We start from the raw sequence: 19,123 nt of genomic DNA on the forward strand, positions 1-19,123 counted from the left end.
CTGCCAGCCAGGCCATGCTGGCAGAAGCGCAACAAAGAGAGGCATTTGCTTTCCTCCCGCATGCAGCCTTCTGACCGTGGGCTCCTTCCCGATCTCGGAGAGCTTCCTGGCTTTCGTCCTTGTTGCATTCGCGAGCTTTCATGCCCAGGAAGCTCTCCGAGCTCGGGAAGCCGCCCACGATCAGTCGGCTGCGGGTGGGAGGAAAGCGAATGCCACGGGGCTGGGCTCGGCTCCCCCCCTTACCAGCCCAGCAGGCAGCCGCCGCAGAAGGCTCCATTCTGTTCCCTGCCGGCCCGATTGAGGGGCCGGCGGAAGGAAAGCGAATGCCTCTCTTTGTTGCGCTGCCTGGCTGGCAGCGGAAGATGTATCCGAGCCCACGGGGCCGGGCTCCGTGGCCGCCAGGGAACAGAAAGGAGGGGGAGCCGAGCCCAGCCCCGTGGCATTCGCTTTCCTCCCGCCTGCAGCCGTGAAGGGGACCACTGGCCTGCCTAGCGGGCTGGGAGGGAGGTGGAATATGGGAGGAGGAGGAAGAGGAGGAGGAGGGAGGAAGGAGAAAGAGAGAGAGAGAGAGAAGCCGCCTGGCTGTTTTAAAAGGTGACAGCCGGGCAGCAGCGTTTTTTTGCGGGGGGGGGGGGTTGTTGCACGGATTAATTGACTTTACATTGTTTCCTATGGGAAACAATGTTTCGTCTTACGAACCTTTCGTCTTACGAACCTCCCCCTGGAACCAATTAAGTTCGTATCTTGAGGTACCACTGTATTAGTAAAAAGTAGTGAGACAGAGAAATAAAACAAGCAGCGATAGAATGTGCTCAGGCAGTAATAGTCTTGGGTTGGAAGGACGCGGCAAAATGGACAATGCAAAATTGGTATAGGTATATGGTGGACCACATTCAATTCGAGATTATGAATAAAAGGATGAATTTGACTATTGGAACCGATTTGCAACAGCTGATGGGGTGATGGGATAAGGTAAGACGATATATGGCGAATAGGATCCGAGACCAAGCTATAAGAAACAAGTTGGAATCACTCTATAATATGTAAAGAAATATTTCACTCTTGGGTTTAAATGATTTATGCAAGAAATACCCCCAACTGGTGGTGGGGAGTGATTGATTGTCTGGTGGTGGGTGCAATCACTGAGCACATGTTATATGTCATATGTGGTGTATGTGTTTTATATTATAAAAATCAATACAAATATTAATTTTTTTTAAAAGGTAATTTTTTTGCTTCCATGGGCAGAAGCAAAAAATCACCAAAATCTCTTGCGTGTGTCTCCTTGCGAGATTTTGTTCCCCGTGCATGCACAGATGTAAACCCATGCTGGGGTATGCGCATGCAAGAGACCCAAAGGTGCGCAGCGCAACGATTGCTACTGGTGCGCCATCCTTTACCGTACCGGTAGCAACCCACTAATGAACCTATGCTCTCTCAAATCTCCAGGTATTTCAAATGTTTAATTGTTGTACAGCAGAAGTTCTTGATGGATGGATTGATTGATTGGTTGGTTTTTACAGGACTGTGGATTTCCAAAGAAACAATGTGGTGCCCATCAGTGGCAATGCTACCACTCATTACAATGCATCCCAGATCAATGGAATTGTGATGGGGAACGTGACTGCAGAGACGGGACTGATGAGATTGGATGTATGTAAACTTTCTCCATCTTGGTAGCTGGTGCAATAGTCTTGTTTTTTGAAGTGGTGGGAGGGATCTGTCTTTCTTAGGAGACATTAGCTTAACAGAGAGAAGTGGTGCAAAACAAGAGCCAAGTTACAATGACAGCAGTCCTATGTTAGTCTTTAAATGTTTTTGGTTTAATGTCCTATGGAGTTGAAATTTAAGGATATTGTAGGGCACCTCATTCTCACCATGCGCTGTTGCCATTTATTTCCATTTGTGCTTGCCAGATTGTTGCGCTCATGTTCTCCTTTTTAAAAAAATACAACTTTATTAAACTTATTAAAGTATAAAATAAAAATGGAAATGGAAACAATGGGCAAAGAGGGAAGGGGAAGAGAGAGAGAAGTGTAGGTTAAAAGAGGAAAGGGAACAGCTACTGACAACTTCTTTTTTCTGCATACTAGAATAAAATATAACATTGCAGCCTCAACTTTCTACTTTTGCATACTTAATATGGACTAGCCTTTTCTAGAGCATACTTGTCTAATCAGCAAATCCCAAAGTCAAAAGTTTCAGGGGGGTTTCAAAGTACATTTTATTGAAATTTTTCACATAAAAACCCTCCCCCAATATAATTTCAGTAATACAGCTTGTCGTATTATATATTTTTCATATCTAAGGCTATTGTTTTTAACTTAAACATTCTTATTTCTATTTACAATTTTATACGTGTTGTATATTACATTACAGGGTTTTGACCATCTCTGCTAATTCCATCAGTTTCCAGCCATTCTTCTTCCATTGTGGGAGTTAAGATATCTTTCTATTTTTATGCATTGAGCATTCTTGCTTCTATCAACATCTAAAACAACAAAGTTCCAAATTTTTCTTCAAGTTCTTTGTTGACTTGTATTATTCTCCCCTAACCCATTCCAAATCAATCAAAGGAAAAGACGTATTGAATTTGGCTCATGCTCCATTAGATTTCAATGGTTATTTTATATATAATTGCACTAAAACTAGAATCATGAAGCCCTCTTTGCTTTTCCAGGTAAGCCCAGGAGCTGCCATAGCTATGAGTTTCAGTGTGGTGATGCCTGTGTCAATTACACTTTGGTCTGCAATGGGAAACCCGACTGCCAAGATGGAATGGATGAAGGCAACTATTGTGCCGTGCCATGTCAAAAACCGTGTGCTCACATTTGTTACAAGTCTCCTCATGGGCCTGTAAGTAAAGACCAGGATTAGAATGTTGATGATGCTTAGGATGATGCTTAAAAATGGATAACATAAGAACTGAATGTATTGTGGAAGGGGGGAAAATGGGTTAAGGAGGTTTGCATCCTCCTAAGCCAGTGATGGCAAACCTTTTTTTCCTCGGGTGCCAAAAAAGTGTGGGCATACACTATTGTGCATGCATGAGTGCCCACACCCATAATTCAACAGCTCCCCCTGTTTTAAAAGAAAACCGGAAACCATCTCTTTATATCTTTGGGGTTTTTTCTTTCCTTTCTTGATTTTTCTTTCATTTCTGTTATCACTTTTCTTTTTCTTTAAATGTGAATTGTTTTACTTTGTAAAAAAAATTATTTAGTGAAAAATAATTTGGGGGGGGAACCCCAGTGCCTTAAAATATATTACTTAAGCGCATACTTGCAAATTAAATCTCAATTTGTATTTGGACTCTGTGTCTCCAGAAGCCAACCTTGGAGGGCAGAGTGAGGAGAAGGAGAAATTGTGAAACTTTACATAGGTAATAATGCCTGTTTTCCAATTTTCAGCAATGTGCTTGCAATGAGGGGTTCATCTTAAGAAGTGATGGGCGCTCTTGCAAAGACATCAATGAGTGCAAAGAGTTGGCAGTTGATAAATGTAGCCAGACCTGTGTCAATACAGAAGGCGGTTACTCCTGCACATGCCACCCTGGATATCAACTGGAGCCCGATAACCACACATGTAAAGTAATAGGTGAGTTTCTTCCTGTCTACTGATTGGCTTTCCATTGATTCTCTTTAGGATTCAAATTTAGGGTTTAATGCGTAAATTGTTTTGTGAAGTCAAATATGTAACATAAAAAGCTTTGCCTTCTGGGTAAGAAGCCTTGAAATAAGTCCCTCTGGCTTCACCCTATTAAGCTGGAGGGGATGTATTGAGAGATATGAAAGCTGTTACATGGATAAATGTAGATGCTGTCAAAGTCCATGATGAAGACAATGTCTTCAAAGGGGCTAAGAGCAACTCAGCCGTGTGGGATCACTCACGAACGCAAATCCTAGAAAGAAGACTTGGACACATTCTCTCTCTGGGTGAAGTGACACAGTATAGAGTTGTGTATTCCTTTTTATTTGGGAGCATAAGGAAATGGGGATAATTACACGTACATGTCAAGTGATACACAAACATCCAATAACATAACTTCAAACATGACATATTTTTGAGTCCTTCTTTTCCCACAGATATTATTTCCTAGAAACACTTCCTAGAGCAGATGTTTCTCACACCTAATTTCTCTGAAGCCTTCTGCCTTATCACAATCAATCTTCTTAATCACCCTCTCATCCTGTGTTTGCTTCAGGCAATGTAAATCTCCCCCTTTGATCGTATAACGTCCTGTCTGGAGTGATGTAAACTTGTTTATCAGTGAGATGTTTATTGAGCCCTTTTGTTTCCCTGTTGTAATTACCAGGAATGCAGACTAGGCAAGTTTAGTGCCCTCCTATCCTGGATTATAATAGAATCAGGGTAGCAGAGCATTTTTACGCTAGAGGTCCAGATATATATAATTATGATACAATCCTATGCTAACATTTTTATTTATTTATTTATTTATTTATTTGTTTGTTTGTTTGTTTGTTTGTTTGTTTGTTTGTTTGTTGGTTGGTTGGTTGGATTTGTATGCCGCCCCTCTCCGGGGACTCGGAGCGGCTAACAGCAACAATAAAACAGTGTACAATAGTAATCTAATTTTTATGCTATACTGCAACAGATAAAGAGACCCAAGCACCATGCAACGGAGTGACTTCCTGTTTCTTACCCCAGTTCCTACCCATCTAGCAGTTTGAGAGCATGTCACTGCAAATAGATAAATAGGTACCACTTTGGTGGAAAGGTAACAAGCATTCTGTGCACCACAGCCTATAGTCCAGTGATGGCGAACTTTTTTTCCTCTGGTGAGAAAAGAGAGTGTGCACGCACACTATTGTGCATACATGAGTGCCCACACCCATAATTCAATGCCTGTGGAGGGCAAAAACTGCTTCCATTTCCCAACTTCTGGTGGGCCCAATAGGTTCATGTTTTGCCCTCCCCAGGCTCCAAAGGCTTCCCTGGAGCCAGGGGAGGATAAAAACGCCCTCCCCCATCTGCCTGGAGGCTCTCTGGAAACAAAAAAACGCCCTTCCAGAGCCTCCGTGCAAGCCAAAACTCAGCTGGCTGGCACGCACATGCACGTTGGAGCTGAGCTAAGGCAATGGCTTGCATGCCAACAGATATGGCTCCACCTGTTACCTGTGGCACCCGTTCCATAGGTTTACCATCACTACTATAGTCATTCTGGCAATGTGACCATGGAAATGTCTTCAGACAACACTGACTCCCTTGGGTAAGAAATGGAGATGAGCACCACCCCCTAGAGTCTTAACGCAACTTGAAAGGGGGAACCTTTAGCTTTAACTTTAGGGGGGCAAAGACTCCTAACCTCCTAGATCAGTGTTTCCCAAACAGTTCCTTTTCTTTGGGAAGATACCAAATTCAGTCAGGTCTAAAGAATATCTTATTTATATTGTTACAATAAATCCAACCCCCCCCCCCCACACACACGTTTCATTGTATTGTTTCCCTTGTTCATTTGTGTTCATTTGGGTACTTGGATTTTTAAGGGAGTGTACACATTAGGATTACACAAAAGAGTGGTGTGATGGCGAAAGGGTTAAGAAACCCTGCTCTCTATGGTGAGCTCATCCAACTAAAGGCTGCCTTTCCTGCTAAGATTGCAGATACTATGGTAGTTCAGGGGGGAAAATCTGACAAGAGTTAAAACAATACATTCATAATGAAATATACATACTTTGAGTAATACTTTGAGTTGTTTAGTGTTTTGATTCTGCAATGGTCCAATTTGAATTTCACACATTAACATATGTGCAAAACATTTTGAATTTGAAATGTTCAAAAAACAGGCATTGATTCTAAGGTAAGAACAAAAATTTCATACTGTTGCCTGGGAAAATATAGAAATTTGGATCATGTCACCATTTTTAATCCTAGGCCCACAAATGATCTAATTTGCAGGAACATCAGCAAAAAGCAATAATTTTTCTGTAACTCAGATCTCAAAGCAATGGGAATTAGCAGCCATTCTGCAGCCAATATCCTGTTGGTCCTGTAGCAGAGGTCTTGTGGATTTCAACTCCTAGAATTCTCCAGCCAGCATAGATAATTTTGGGAAATGAAGTCCACAAGTCTTAAAATTGCCAAGTGTGGGAACCCCTGCAATCCTTCCCTGCACCTTTAGCAGTTTAGGGCTGAGTGACAAATAGCATTCAGCATGAAATGACTTGGGTGGTCTTATGGAGAAAACCTGAGAGACACATAATTAAATTTGAATAGTTCCGTAGAGCAAAATAGTATCTAAAACAGAAGACAAGCCTGAATTTAAGAGAGGTTTTCCATAAAATAAAAAGTCGACCAAAAAAACCCAAAAATCATGGGAGTTGCCTAGTTTCCCCATGTTTTTATTTTAGGATTGCCAGCATTTATTTTAGACATCCACCATTTTTCAAGAATGAAGTTGGAGCTCTTCCAGACCATTACTTGGTTAACAGCCTCTGTTCTTATCAGTAAAAAATAAGGCAATCCACACCATCTGGCAGTGAAATACTGTATTTTGGAGTTTTTCTCAAATGATTTTGGAATCTTTCAGTTTTGTGTATATATTTGTTGTGACTAAATTTGAGTGCAGTGCTAAATAATAGGGGGGGAAGCAAAGTGGAAGAATGAACATTACTCATTAAAAGGTGACTTGTTAAAGTATTTCCTACCTCTTCTCCCTTAATTTACATAGTTGAGTGATTGCAATTTATATTATAATTAACTCGTTTTGTCTTTGCCATAGGTTCCGAGCCATTACTGCTAGTTGCAGTTCAGTTTGACTTACTTGTATTTGGAATAAGGACCATGAAAGAGGATGTTGTCATGAGAGTCGATCATGACTTCATTATCTTTTCCATTGACTACGATTTCGTATCCGAGACTGTCTTTTGGATGAATCTCAATGCAGACAGTATTAATTGGATTGATATGCAAACCAAGGAAAAAGGAATTCTAATAAAAGGTGGGTCTTAATATATTTTCAGTTGTTTAGACAGTTTTTAATAAGTTAGTGGCTTAGGACAAAACTAATCGTAACTTTGGCAAGTCAAATAAACTATTGGTAGAACTCCTGTTTGACTGTTGAAGCTGACTCACACTCTCACATGCTTAGAGAGCTTCACAGGTTCACCCGAGACAAGGTGAAAGTCAAATCCACTTACACTTAAAAAGAAAAAAAGATAAGGAAAAATTGAGTGCTCATATTTTTAAACTGATAATTTTAACAAAAGAACTTTAAGAAACAGAAATACCAGGTGGATTCACACACCTAATCCTGCCTGCAAGTTTTAGATGACAGACTGAAGGAAATATTTCATCAAGTTCCTCCAGGAAGAAAACATACAAGTTGACAAAGTCCCATATGACAGATGATGTTATCCTACTAAAGTCCCTCATGAATGGCATAGGAATGATATGTGTCACTTGGGACAATTGCTCAGAAAGCCAACAATCCCTTGCTGATGATGGTTGAAATCTGCAGCTTATTTATTTATTTTTAACCTGGTGCACTTATGTACGCCCCTTACTGACCTCTTAGGAACCTGGAGAGGTCAATCGTGGATAATCTAAGGGAGAAATGTTGGGGGTTAGGGGTTGACACTACTGAGTCAAGTAATGGGTTTGAGCTTCTATGAGCTTCTAGTCTATAAATGTAAAGATTCTTCCAGTGTACACTAAGAGAGAGAGAGTAACAGCAGAACTGACCCCTAAAAAAGCATCCTTTTATGAGTATTGGTCAACTATGAGTATTTTTGAGGATTGTCTAGGAAGATGGATTTCAAGCACAATTAACAGTGAACCATTTACCTGGAGCGGAGTCGTAACTGTTCAGCCTTAAACCAGAGATACTCTGCACAAAACCCTCTGAACAGGATGTCTTTTCTCTTATATGGCTATTTAAAAAACAATTTGTAATAAAGTTTTGCTTTGTAATTACTGACTTCATAGGAGATGTTGGCTGATATTTCCCATTCAAATGTTTGCAAATCTTAACAATAGATAGATAACAGGCTGATAGATAAAAGCAAAAAAAAAAATTACATTTGCTTATTTTGAAAGTTGGAATACAACACAATAATTTTTTTTATAATTTTTTTTTTTTTTGGCATTGAGATCCTAGCTTTTGTGATAGGCTGTAAACTTGCATATGTTCATTTCTGTCATTTCAAACATTGGATTGCAGGCATCAAATCTGACAGTATAGCAGTGGACTGGTTAGGAAGGAATCTTTACTGGACTGACGGTATCTCCGGACAGATCTTGGCTACATGGTTGAATACCACTTGGAAGGGAAATCCTGTCTATACAGTGGTTCTTGAGGATCTGGAGCAACCACGGTCATTAGTTCTCCACCCACTGGATAGGTAAGCCTTTTCTATTTTGCTTGGGCTTGTTGGAATGGTTCAAAAGAATTAGAAATAGATCTCAGAAACAAGATGGATAGATGAGTCCATCCACAATTATCTACTATTATTAAGTCACTAATGTTGTCTTTTTAGAGAAGATATTTCAGTGCGGGGTGACTTGAAAACACTGTCTGAGATCATGTTGAAGTATGGTCAGGTCTGTCCACTTATGGTATACAATTGAATTGTAATTTATTTATTATTTATTAAATTTATATGCTGCCCATCTCACTTTACAAAGTGATCCTGGGCAATTAACAATGAAAGTGATAAATATTCAAATATTAACCACAGTAGATACACAATTTTAAAAACCAAAGGCAAGATTGTTCACAGCTTTTGATATTCTGATCATCAAATTTATTTGGCCTGCTGTGTAACAGTTGTTTATTTATTTATTTATTTGTTTTGTCCAGTAACACACAATGAGGGTTAGAGAGGATATAATCAGGTAGAATGTATTAAAGGGGGAATAGAGGAGAAAATAAAGGAGTGAAATATAACTATGAGAGAATAGCAGGAAAAGATATAGGTATAGAAGAGAAGATATAGGAGATGCAGGAGAGACAATAAGACAGGGGACGGTAGGCACTCTGATGAACTTATGTACGCCCCTTACTGACCTCTTAGGAACTTGGTGAGGTTAGGCCGTGCCCCATAAAAGCACTGGATGAACATATGCTGGCAGTTCATTTAATAAGGAGATTCCACTCTTTTCCTGGGATTATTCAATGTCTGTAACAGTTTCGTCATTAGGCTTATGATGCCCAGCTTAAATTCCCTTGACATCAGAGTCAAGTGAAGCTTCTCCACACTTGAATGTGATGGGATAGGTGAGAAATACTCAGCTGAAGTTGAATCCCGAAGGATTGTTTTGTGGACAACGTGGAATTGTCTGCCTGGGATTGGCTGCAACCTTCTGAAGGAGTAGATGCATGACTTGAACTTTCCCTATGAAGGAGTGTCTTTTTTCAGCTTCAACTAATTTACTAGCTAGGGCAGTGTTTCCCAACCTTGGCCACTTGAAGATATCTGGACTTCAACTCCCAGAAGTCTCCAGCCAGCAAATGCTGGCTGGGGAATTCTGGGAGTTGAAGTCCAAATATCTTCAAGTGCCCAAGGTTGGGAAACACTGAGCTAGGGTAGGACAGAGATAACCTAACCACAGTGATCCATGCACTGATAACCTCAAGACAAGCTTTTGGGAAGCTATGTGTATACAAGGAAACCCTGAATTGAGCTTCACCAGATTGCAAGATGCTTTTACAGATTGGAAGAGGCTGCCACATAGGATTAGCAAGCATAACACACTATTTTGAAGGCACACACTGGCTACCAGTTTGCTATCAGACAGAGTCCCTGGAACTTGTCATATGAAGCACTGTGTGGCTAAACCAGAGCACCTGATAGTGTGCCTTTCCCCATACCTTCCTGTTTATCTAGTTAAGAGCTAGATTGAGTTAAACAGATTGAGTTCATTAAGCCTTTCCTGATACGTTTTATGGAAGGTCTTAAGGATAAAACGTATCAGGAAAGACTTAATGAACTCAATCTGTATAGTCTGGAGGACAGAAGGGAAAGGGGGGACATGATCGAAACATTTAAATATGTTAAAGGGTTAAATAAGGTCCAGGAGGGAAGTGTTTTTAATAGGAAAGTGAACACAAGAACAAGGGGACACAATCTGAAGTTAGTTGGGGAAAGATCAAAAGCAATGTGAGAAAATATTATTTCACTGAAAGAGTAGTAGATCCTTGGAACAAACTTCCAGCAGACGTGGTTGGTAAATCCACAGTAACTGAATTTAAACATGCCTGGGATAAGCACATATCCATCCTAAGATAAAATACAGGAAATAGTATAACGGCAGATTAGATGGACCATGAGGTCTTTTTCTGCTGTCAGTCTTCTATGTTTCTATGTTTCTAGAAAAGATCCATTTTTAAGATGGTTCAAAATGGCTGGATATTAGCTTGATCTGAAGAGGGTATTTTTTAGCACAAAGGTTGCAGCATCCCCTCCCTTTGAATAAAGGTTGCAGTGAGCCTTTTAAACCTACAAGCCAATTTAATATGTATTGACCCTGCTCTGCAGTCTGGTTTAGTATGGTTTCAGGTTTTAAAGTTTAAATGTTAACAACATTTTAATATCTTTCTCGGGACTTTTTATTGAATCATTATTATTATTTATTTAGATAGCTTCTTGGTCTTCTCCTTTATTGGTAAGATGACTAAATTAGAGTCTATAATACCATGTTGCACTACTTGAAACTCTTCAATTTTACCTTAATTTTGTTAGTCACCTTGCTTACTCTTAGCTGCAGAAATACACATGTGCACATACACAAACATGTGGAGTATATTATGCACATGGGTTAGAAATGACCCTTAGCTTGGGAATGGAATAGAATCTTAATATGAAAACTTCTCAGATTACCAAAAATTTTAAATGATGTGGATGCAAAATAATAAATAATGTTTTTATTTAGTTTGGCTCTAATACTATTTAAAGGCAAATGCAACGGCCCATTTGAAGGGTTAGGCTTAGACCCCAGATGTATTAAGCTTTAACAGAGTAGTCTACCCTCCCCCAAGCTCCATGCTTAATGGTAGCAAAGGTATATGATGCCACGATTGTGCTGAAACTGTAGATCTGATTCATGACTGGATAAAAAGAGAGTGGTGATCTAACTTTAAATTCCAAAGAATGTAGGATTTATATGAAGAGACATTATCCAAAAGAATTCTGACACTAATGTTTCCCTAGATTGAAATCATCTGAAATACTAGTGGGACTTCTTGTCTGGGACGCTAAATAAAATGTACAATGAAGGCCATCTAACTTGGTGGTCAATAACCCTTCTAGAAAGCATTGTAAGCCATAGTAGTTGAATTCAATTCTAAAAATATATGTCACATTGTCTTCTCTTTCCTAGATTTATGTACTGGTGTGAAATGGGCGTTGAATCCATAATCAAGAAAGCAGGGATGGATGGAAGTAATAAAGAAGTGCTAATTGATAATGGACTTGGTTGGCCCACAAGCCTAGCCATTGATTTCTTGAGCTGGAGAATTTTCTGGTCTGATGACAAGTTTCACTCCATTGGCTCAGCCTTTTTGGATGGTAGTGATATGAAGGTATTGCCAACTATATGTACATAACATTTATGGAAGCTGGCAAGAATTTATTTGAGTTGTTTGTTTTAAACCAGAGGTGTCAAACTCAATTTCATTGAGTGCCGTATCGGGGCTGTATTTGACCTCAGGACGGGGTGGCAGAGGCCAGGATGGGCGTGGCCAGCTCAATGTTACTCCTGTGATGGCCCAAGCGCTCTGCCAGCAAAAACAGACTCCTGAGTTCCGTTTTCAGCTGTCATGGCCTCTTGAAACCTTCTGCCAATGAAAACGGAGCCCTGTTTTCAATGGCAGAAGGTTGCAGAAGGCCATGGCAGCCCCAACCGGATCTTGGGAGCCTATTTTCACTGGCAGAAGGACCGCAGGCTGATCCTTCACTGTTTCCAGGGTGAGCCCACAGACCAGATCTAAGTATCCTGTGGGCCACATCCGGCCCCCAGGCCTTGAATTTGACACCCCTGTTTTAAAGGAAAGTGTCAATTCTGATAATATCATCATCTTGCTCTTCTCTGGGTAGCATACTAAGTTGTTTCAGAATTCCACCCATAGCTCTGGAAAGAAAGAAAGAAAGATAGATAGAAAGATAGAAAGATAGAAAGATAGAAAGATAGAAAGATAGAAAGATAGAAAGATAGAAAGAAAGAAAGAAAGAAAGAAATAATAATAATAATAATAATAATAATAATAATAATAATAATAATTTATTAGATTTGTATGCCACCCTTCTTTGAAGCTGTGGGAATGTATCTGACTTCCAGATCTTTTAATGTGTCTGAAAATAAAATCTCAGTCCCTGAGCTGTGATGCATCTCTTAACAATATTTTTTTCCCTCAGATATTTCAGCTGAATGAGATACATAGTCCCTTCTCAGTGAGTGTGTTTGAAGACTACATCTTTTGGTCTGACATGCAAACAAGGATAGTACAGAAGATAGACAAAAGGACAGCCAAAAACAGAACAGTTCTCCTAAAGAGTCATGGACAACCATATGGACTAAAGGTATTGCACAAGTAGTACACATTATGGAAAGGTTGATGACTGGAACAAGTGCCTATTTTTATTTTACTTTGCCAACGGCATGTCTCTAGCTTTAAATGAATAAATGTTAAGGCAGGTTTATTTGGCCTGGATCTTCAAATATGCATGAGCCATATCTATGAGCTTCAAAAAGTATGAGCCAAGCCCCATACTTTGTCAGACTAAAGCTGCGTCAATACTGGTATTGTATTGTGTTTATATTGAAACTGATAATAGAATTTTGACCAGGAATAAGTCATTTATACGCTAAGCTACTGTTGGTCATAGCGTAATTTGTTCAGAACAGGAAAATTCATCACAGCCAACTCTCTGTGGCCATTTGACCATGGCTAACGTGCCGTGGGACAATTAACCTCGGGACAATTTAACAATTCAATTTAATTATTTTAAATACATAAAAATTATTTTAAATTTTGTCGTTCACATTTAATTTTGTCCCTCCTTCTTCATTCCATCATAAGTCCCTGACTGAGCTAAGCTAGTTTCCCTAAATAATAATAATAATAATAATAATAATAATAATAATAATAATAATAATAATAATTTATTAGATTTGTATGCCGCCCCTTTCCGAGGACTATTGCAATAATTTCAAATTTAGGTATTTTTGCAACAGGCTTGGCTTATTAAAATAAGTTTTATATGGTAGAATAAGAAACTTCATAAAATGGGGCAGAATTCCCTTGACAAATATCTGATTTAGCAACAGAAATTTTGGACTAAATTGTAGTCACAAGTCCGAGGACTTACCTGTATTTCTAAAACTAACAGGATCTTTCATAGATCTTACGTTATTTCGGTCAACCTTTTCTTATTTCAGAAATTTCTCCTCTATTAATAGAACTGGTTTGTTTCTTTTGCTCAATCTACCTTCATATGGGATAAATGAAAAAAAAATGTTGATTGGTATTGAACATTAAGAAAACAAGGGTAACGTCAACCAGTATGCTTATAGTGACCATACACTTGATGGCAGAGAAGTGAAGGTGATAACACTGTTTAGTTTTCTTGGACTCATAAAGATGGTAGGAAAAAAGACTATGGCAATCATGAAGAATACTAATATTTGAATGACATTGCTTGGCCTTTTTATTTTTTCATCTTTGTTATCAATGGTTTCTCCTGTGATGATATATGGCTCTGAAGATTGAATGATGAGAAAGAAGATAGTTACATTCCAGTTATAGATTTGGAGACAGATCTAACAGTCCTATCAAGTGAAAGAAAACACAGACAGTCATAAAGTGGATTGACTGCTTTTTTGAAATTATCTCGCTCTTGCCATGTGATGCAAGTGGACGATGGATGAAAATAGTGGAATAAACTGAAAGCCTAATCTGTTCTTATCTTCATTATATTTTGATTTAATTTGTAGATAGTGTAACCGATCCGCTTTAATACCTTTTTCCATGAGTTTTTGTTTAGGGATTAGATCATTATTTTCGTTTAACAGTTGGTCGTATGTTATAATTTTTTCAGGGGTTAATGCATTCGGGTATATAATTGCTTCTGTTGAGGATATCCATTTTGGGATACAGAGGTAGTGGGTTTTTTTAATGAAGTGCCAGGTGTTAATTAAGGTTTTTCGTATGTAGTGTGATCTGAAGTATGTGGGTATTTTACCTATGTCTGCCATCAGAAACTTGTGCCACCCGGATTGAAGGTCATAGCCTTCAAGTGTTAATATTCTAGAATTTTTAAGTGTTATCCATTTTTTCAGTAAATTTGCAATTGAGGCATGGTAATATAATTCCATGTTTGGTAACCCAAATCCACCTCTTGACCTATGGTCTTGTAGGTCTTTAAGTTTTATTCTGGTCTTTTTTTTTGCCCATATAAATTTGCGAAACTTTTTGTGTACGTTTTTGAAAAAAGTCCTGTTTAATTTAATGGGTGCAGTTGTACATAGTATACACAGTCTGTGTTCCTTTAGTAATTTTTGTGGAGGAGCATACAAAGTGCATAATAGAGATGCCCTGAAACTCCTGGTGTAACATTCTCATACTCTTGAAATTTTGGCTTTCAGGTGGTGCATGAAGTTCTGCAGGCACCAGCCCCTAATCCATGTGTAGAAGTTGGATGTTCGTATATGTGCCTCTTAAGCCCCAGCAAAAAAGGAAGCTGCCATTGCCCGCCTGAATCTGTGCTATCCAGTGATGGAAAGACCTGCATTCCATTAAAGGAGTCAGCATTCATGTTACTGGTTGACCAGACAGATGTTACACAGGTATTACTTTCAATTGGATAGTAAAGAGAATAAGGTAGCTGCAATCCAGTGATGGGTTGCTACCGGTTGGGCCCAGTACAGTGAACCAGTAGTGGTGGTGAGAGGCTCCGCCCACCCTCCGAAATGTCATCAAAAAACGCTCTGCAAATGCGCAGAAGTGTTGCCCCTGCGCTCCCGTTTCTGAACTGGTAGCAGAGGTAAATAGAACCCACTACTACTGCAAAATAATTTTCCCAAATGAAATGTTCTTACAGCTGTTTAATAGGCTGGCACAGCAAAGTGGCTTCTATTTGAATTCTCCTTAGTAACAAGTAAATTTATTTATTTATTTATTAGATTTGTATGCCACCCCTCTTCGAAGACTCGGGGCGGCTCACAACAATAATAAAACAGTGTAACATTGATACAAATCTAATATTGAAATAAAAATATATAAAAACCCCAGCAGTTAAAACCATACAACACATACATACCAAACATAAAATATAAAAGCCTGGGGGAGATGTCTCAGTTCCCCCATGCCTGGCGATATAGGTGGGTCTTGAGTAATTTGCAAAAGACAAGGAGAGTGGGGGCCATTCTAATCTCCAGGCTGAGTTGATTCCAGAGGGCCGGGGCCGCCACAGAGAAAGTCCTTTCCCTGGGGCCCACCAAATGACATTGTTTGGTCGACGGCACCCAAAGTAGGCCAACTCTGTGGGAACTTATCGGCCGCTGGGATTCATGCGGTAGAAGGCGGTTCCGGAGGTATTCTGGTCCAATGCCATGTAGGGCTTTAAAGGTCATAACCAACACTTTGAATTGTGACCGGAAACTGATCGGCAGCCAGTGCAGGCCACGGAGTGTTTTAGAAACGTGGGCGAATCTGGGAAGCCCCACGATAGCTCTCGCGGCTGCATTCTGCACAATCTAAAGTTTCCGAACACTTTTCAAAGGTAGCCCCATGTAGAGAGCGTTGCAGTAATTGAACCTCGAGATGATGAGGGCATGAGTGACTGTGAGCAATGACTCCCTGTCCAAATAGGGCCGCAACTGGTGCACCAGGTAAACCTGGGCAAACACCCTCTTTGCCACAGCCGAAAGTTGGTGTTCTAATGTTAGCTGTGGATCAAGGAGGACACCCAAGTTGCGAACCCTCTCTGAAGAGGTCAATGATTTCCCCCCCCCCCCTCCTAGGGTAATCGACAGACAGATGGAATTGTCCTTGAGAGGCAGAACCCACAGCCACTCCGTCTTGTCTGGGTTGAGTTTGAGCCTGTTGACACCCATCTGGATCCCAACAGCCTCCAGGCATCGGCACATCACTTCCACTGCTTCGTTGACTGGACATGGGGTGGAGATGTATAACTGGGTATCATCGGCATACTGATGATACCTCACCCCATGCCCTTGGATGATCTCACCCAGCGGTTTCATGTAGATATTAAATAGCAGGGGGGAGAGGACCGAACCCTGAGGCACCCCACAAGGGAGAGACCTAGAGGTTGTTGACTGTGGGTTAATTTTTACAGAGCACTCCTGAAAACATAACACACACCTTTCTCAAAAAAGAGTGACTCTGTCAAAAGTTAGCCACTTTTGTTTTTACACCTTATTGAAATTCTGTTGGAAAGTGATACTTGACCCCTTGCAGTCAAGCATTACAGAGATAAATGGAAGCTCTTGTATCATATTTTTAGCACCGCACAAGGTAGCAAAAGCTGTATGGACTTCAACAGTCCTAGGCTTCTGCTATGATCGAATTGTCTTAGAGCAGATGACTGAATGCCCTTGTAAACTGAAATTATTATAATAATGTTGTTTCTAATATTGAACTCTAGGTCTACCTGAAAAAACTGCGTTCCACAGCTGGGCAGACTGCTCTTCCCGAGCACAGCAGTCTCCCCTTGAGTAATGTAACTCACCTGATGGCTGTAGACTACTCTGTACGCAGTACTGCATTGTACTTCTCAGACTTAAATGACGACTTCATAAAGGTCCTGGCTATTAAAGATACTGGAAGAGCTTCTGTGAAGAAGATTCTGCCAGTCGAGGGCATGGTGATATCACTTGCACTGGATTGGCTAAGTGCCAACATCTATTGGATTGACAATAAATATGCATCTGTCCAAGTGGCAGCCTCAGAAGGCAAATATAGGCACGTGGTACTTAGCGATGGTCTTTACAACCCAACCACAGTGGTGGTCCATCCCCCAACTGCATCCATGTGCATTGTGGATTTAGGTGGTGAACACGGCCTACCCGATCCCACGATAGAATGTGCTGCTATGGATGGGAGTAGGCGGAGAATAATCTGGAGGAGATCCCTGATCCCTGTGGGTTTAACAATAGTGGATGCTGGCACTTGGCTCTATTGGGCTGACCAAGGTAAGCAGTCTAATGTGTTGATCAAATTCTCTGGGTTCAGCTCGTTCCCCTAGCATTGTATATTTCCCTAGCATTGTGTATTGGACAAAATAAATAAATAAATATAAAAAAACCTGGCCATACTCCTAGACTAGTACATGTTCTTCTTTTTTGATAGTACTTTTATTAAGAATTGTAATCACAGTAACAAAAACTAATACAAACCTTAACGAATAATAAAAGGTGCAAAAAAGAAAGGGAGAAATGGAAAAAAATAAGAGAGATAGAAAACAAATATAAAAATGACTTCCTGCATTCTATACAATTTAAGTAACTTTTATCCCCTTCTCTTAAAATGCAACCAATGATGCCTTCTGGCCATATCCGATCTCTTATCTGTAATCAAATCCATTCAAAATCTCATAATTTCTGTCCTGTTTCAAGAAAAGTCCATAAAGGATGATGATGATGATGATGATGATGATGATGATGATGATTAATTAGATTTATATCCTGTCCCTCTCCAATGATTTATTTATTTATTTGTTTATTGGATTTGTATGCCGCCCCTCTCCGTAGACTCGGGGCGGCTAACAACAGTAATAAAAAACAGCATGTAAATCCAATACTAAAACAACTAAAAAATCCCTTATTGTAAAACCAAACATACATACAAACAAACATACCATGCATAAATTGTAAAGGCCTAAGGGGAAACAATATCTCAGTTCCCCCATGCCTGATGGCAGAGGTGGGTTTTAAGGAGCTTACGAAAGGCAAGAGTGGGGGCAATTCTAATCTCCGGGGGGAGTTGGTTCCAGAGGGCCGGGGCCGCCACAGAGAAGGATCTTCACCTGGGTCCCGCCAAACAACATTGTTTCATGTAGATATTAAATAGCAGCGGTTTCACGTAGATATTAAATAGCAGGATATCAAAGATAACATATCTATTTCATTTTGATCAAAGATCTTGTGCAATTCCTTCTTCCTATTGTATTACTTTGCTGACTAGCTCTTTTTCCTGTAGCCAAAGGTTCCGTGGAAAGCATTCGTCTAGATGGCTCCGGGCACAGAATCATTGAGGGAGGAATACATGGCCTTATGCTCTTCGCAGTAGGGGATGGAATGATGTTCTGGACAACAGCAACACGCAATCGTAAGCAAGCTTAAGCTGACACAAACCCTATAGGACAGTGATCGCAAACTTATGGCACGGATGCCACAGGTGGCACGTGGAGCCATATCTTCTGGCACACGAGCCCTTGCCCTAGCTCAGCTCCAACGTGCATGTGTGTGCCAGAGAACTGATTTTTGGCTCACACAGAGGCTCTGGGAGGGTGTTTTTAGCTTCCAGAGAGCCTCCAAGCATTTTTACCCTCCCCCAGCTCCAGGGAAGCCTGCAGAGGACAAAACACGAGCCTACTGGGCCCACCAGAAGTTGGGAAACAGGCCATTTCGGGCTTCCAGAGGGCCTCGGCAGGGGGAGCTGTTTATAGGTTTTAGCCAGTGGCAAAATTGATAATAATTGATAATAATCAAGTATTTATGTGGTATTTTGTAAATTGATAGCAATACTCTGTGTATTTGTTTTCTCAAATCTGACTAAATTTATTCCTAACAGGTGCAATAAAGGTGTGGTATAGTCCCCTGGAAATAGTAGAAAACTGGTGGTTTCAAACAAAACAGAAACTTGTGGATATAAAGATCTACAGCAAACTATACCAACAAGGTAAAGTTCATTATAACTTTGAGAAGTCATAGGGCAGTGGTATCAAACTCAAGGCCTGTGGGACAGAGCCAACCCACGAGGTACTTAGAGGTGGACCATGGGGCTGCCCTGAAAACAGCAAAGGACTGGCCCACGGTGCTTCTGCCAACGAAAACGGGCTCCCGAGGTCTGTTTTCAACTGCCATGGTCTCCTGCAATGTTCTGCCAGTGAACGGCAATGCGGCCCTTCCAAGCTCCATTTTT

General features: G+C 40.3%; 1 protein-coding gene across 1 annotated transcript in view; it reads left to right on the top strand.

The window, feature by feature from the left end:
• The window catches only part of LOC139162107 (low-density lipoprotein receptor-related protein 2-like), an 88,971-nt gene that overhangs the window by 56,792 nt on the left and 13,056 nt on the right, over nt 1–19,123 (top strand). Inside the window, exons 19-29 of the mRNA XM_070742143.1 lie at nt 1,524–1,653; nt 2,681–2,856; nt 3,411–3,597; nt 6,743–6,961; nt 8,183–8,363; nt 11,341–11,542; nt 12,375–12,539; nt 14,605–14,805; nt 16,626–17,172; nt 18,179–18,307; nt 18,773–18,880. Of these exons, the coding sequence (XP_070598244.1) occupies nt 1,524–1,653; nt 2,681–2,856; nt 3,411–3,597; nt 6,743–6,961; nt 8,183–8,363; nt 11,341–11,542; nt 12,375–12,539; nt 14,605–14,805; nt 16,626–17,172; nt 18,179–18,307; nt 18,773–18,880 (2,245 nt within the window). The remainder of the gene's footprint in view (nt 1–1,523; nt 1,654–2,680; nt 2,857–3,410; nt 3,598–6,742; nt 6,962–8,182; nt 8,364–11,340; nt 11,543–12,374; nt 12,540–14,604; nt 14,806–16,625; nt 17,173–18,178; nt 18,308–18,772; nt 18,881–19,123) is intronic.

Source organism: Erythrolamprus reginae, chromosome 2 (assembly GCF_031021105.1).
Source record: "Erythrolamprus reginae isolate rEryReg1 chromosome 2, rEryReg1.hap1, whole genome shotgun sequence".
Lineage (NCBI taxonomy): Eukaryota > Metazoa > Chordata > Lepidosauria > Squamata > Dipsadidae > Erythrolamprus > Erythrolamprus reginae.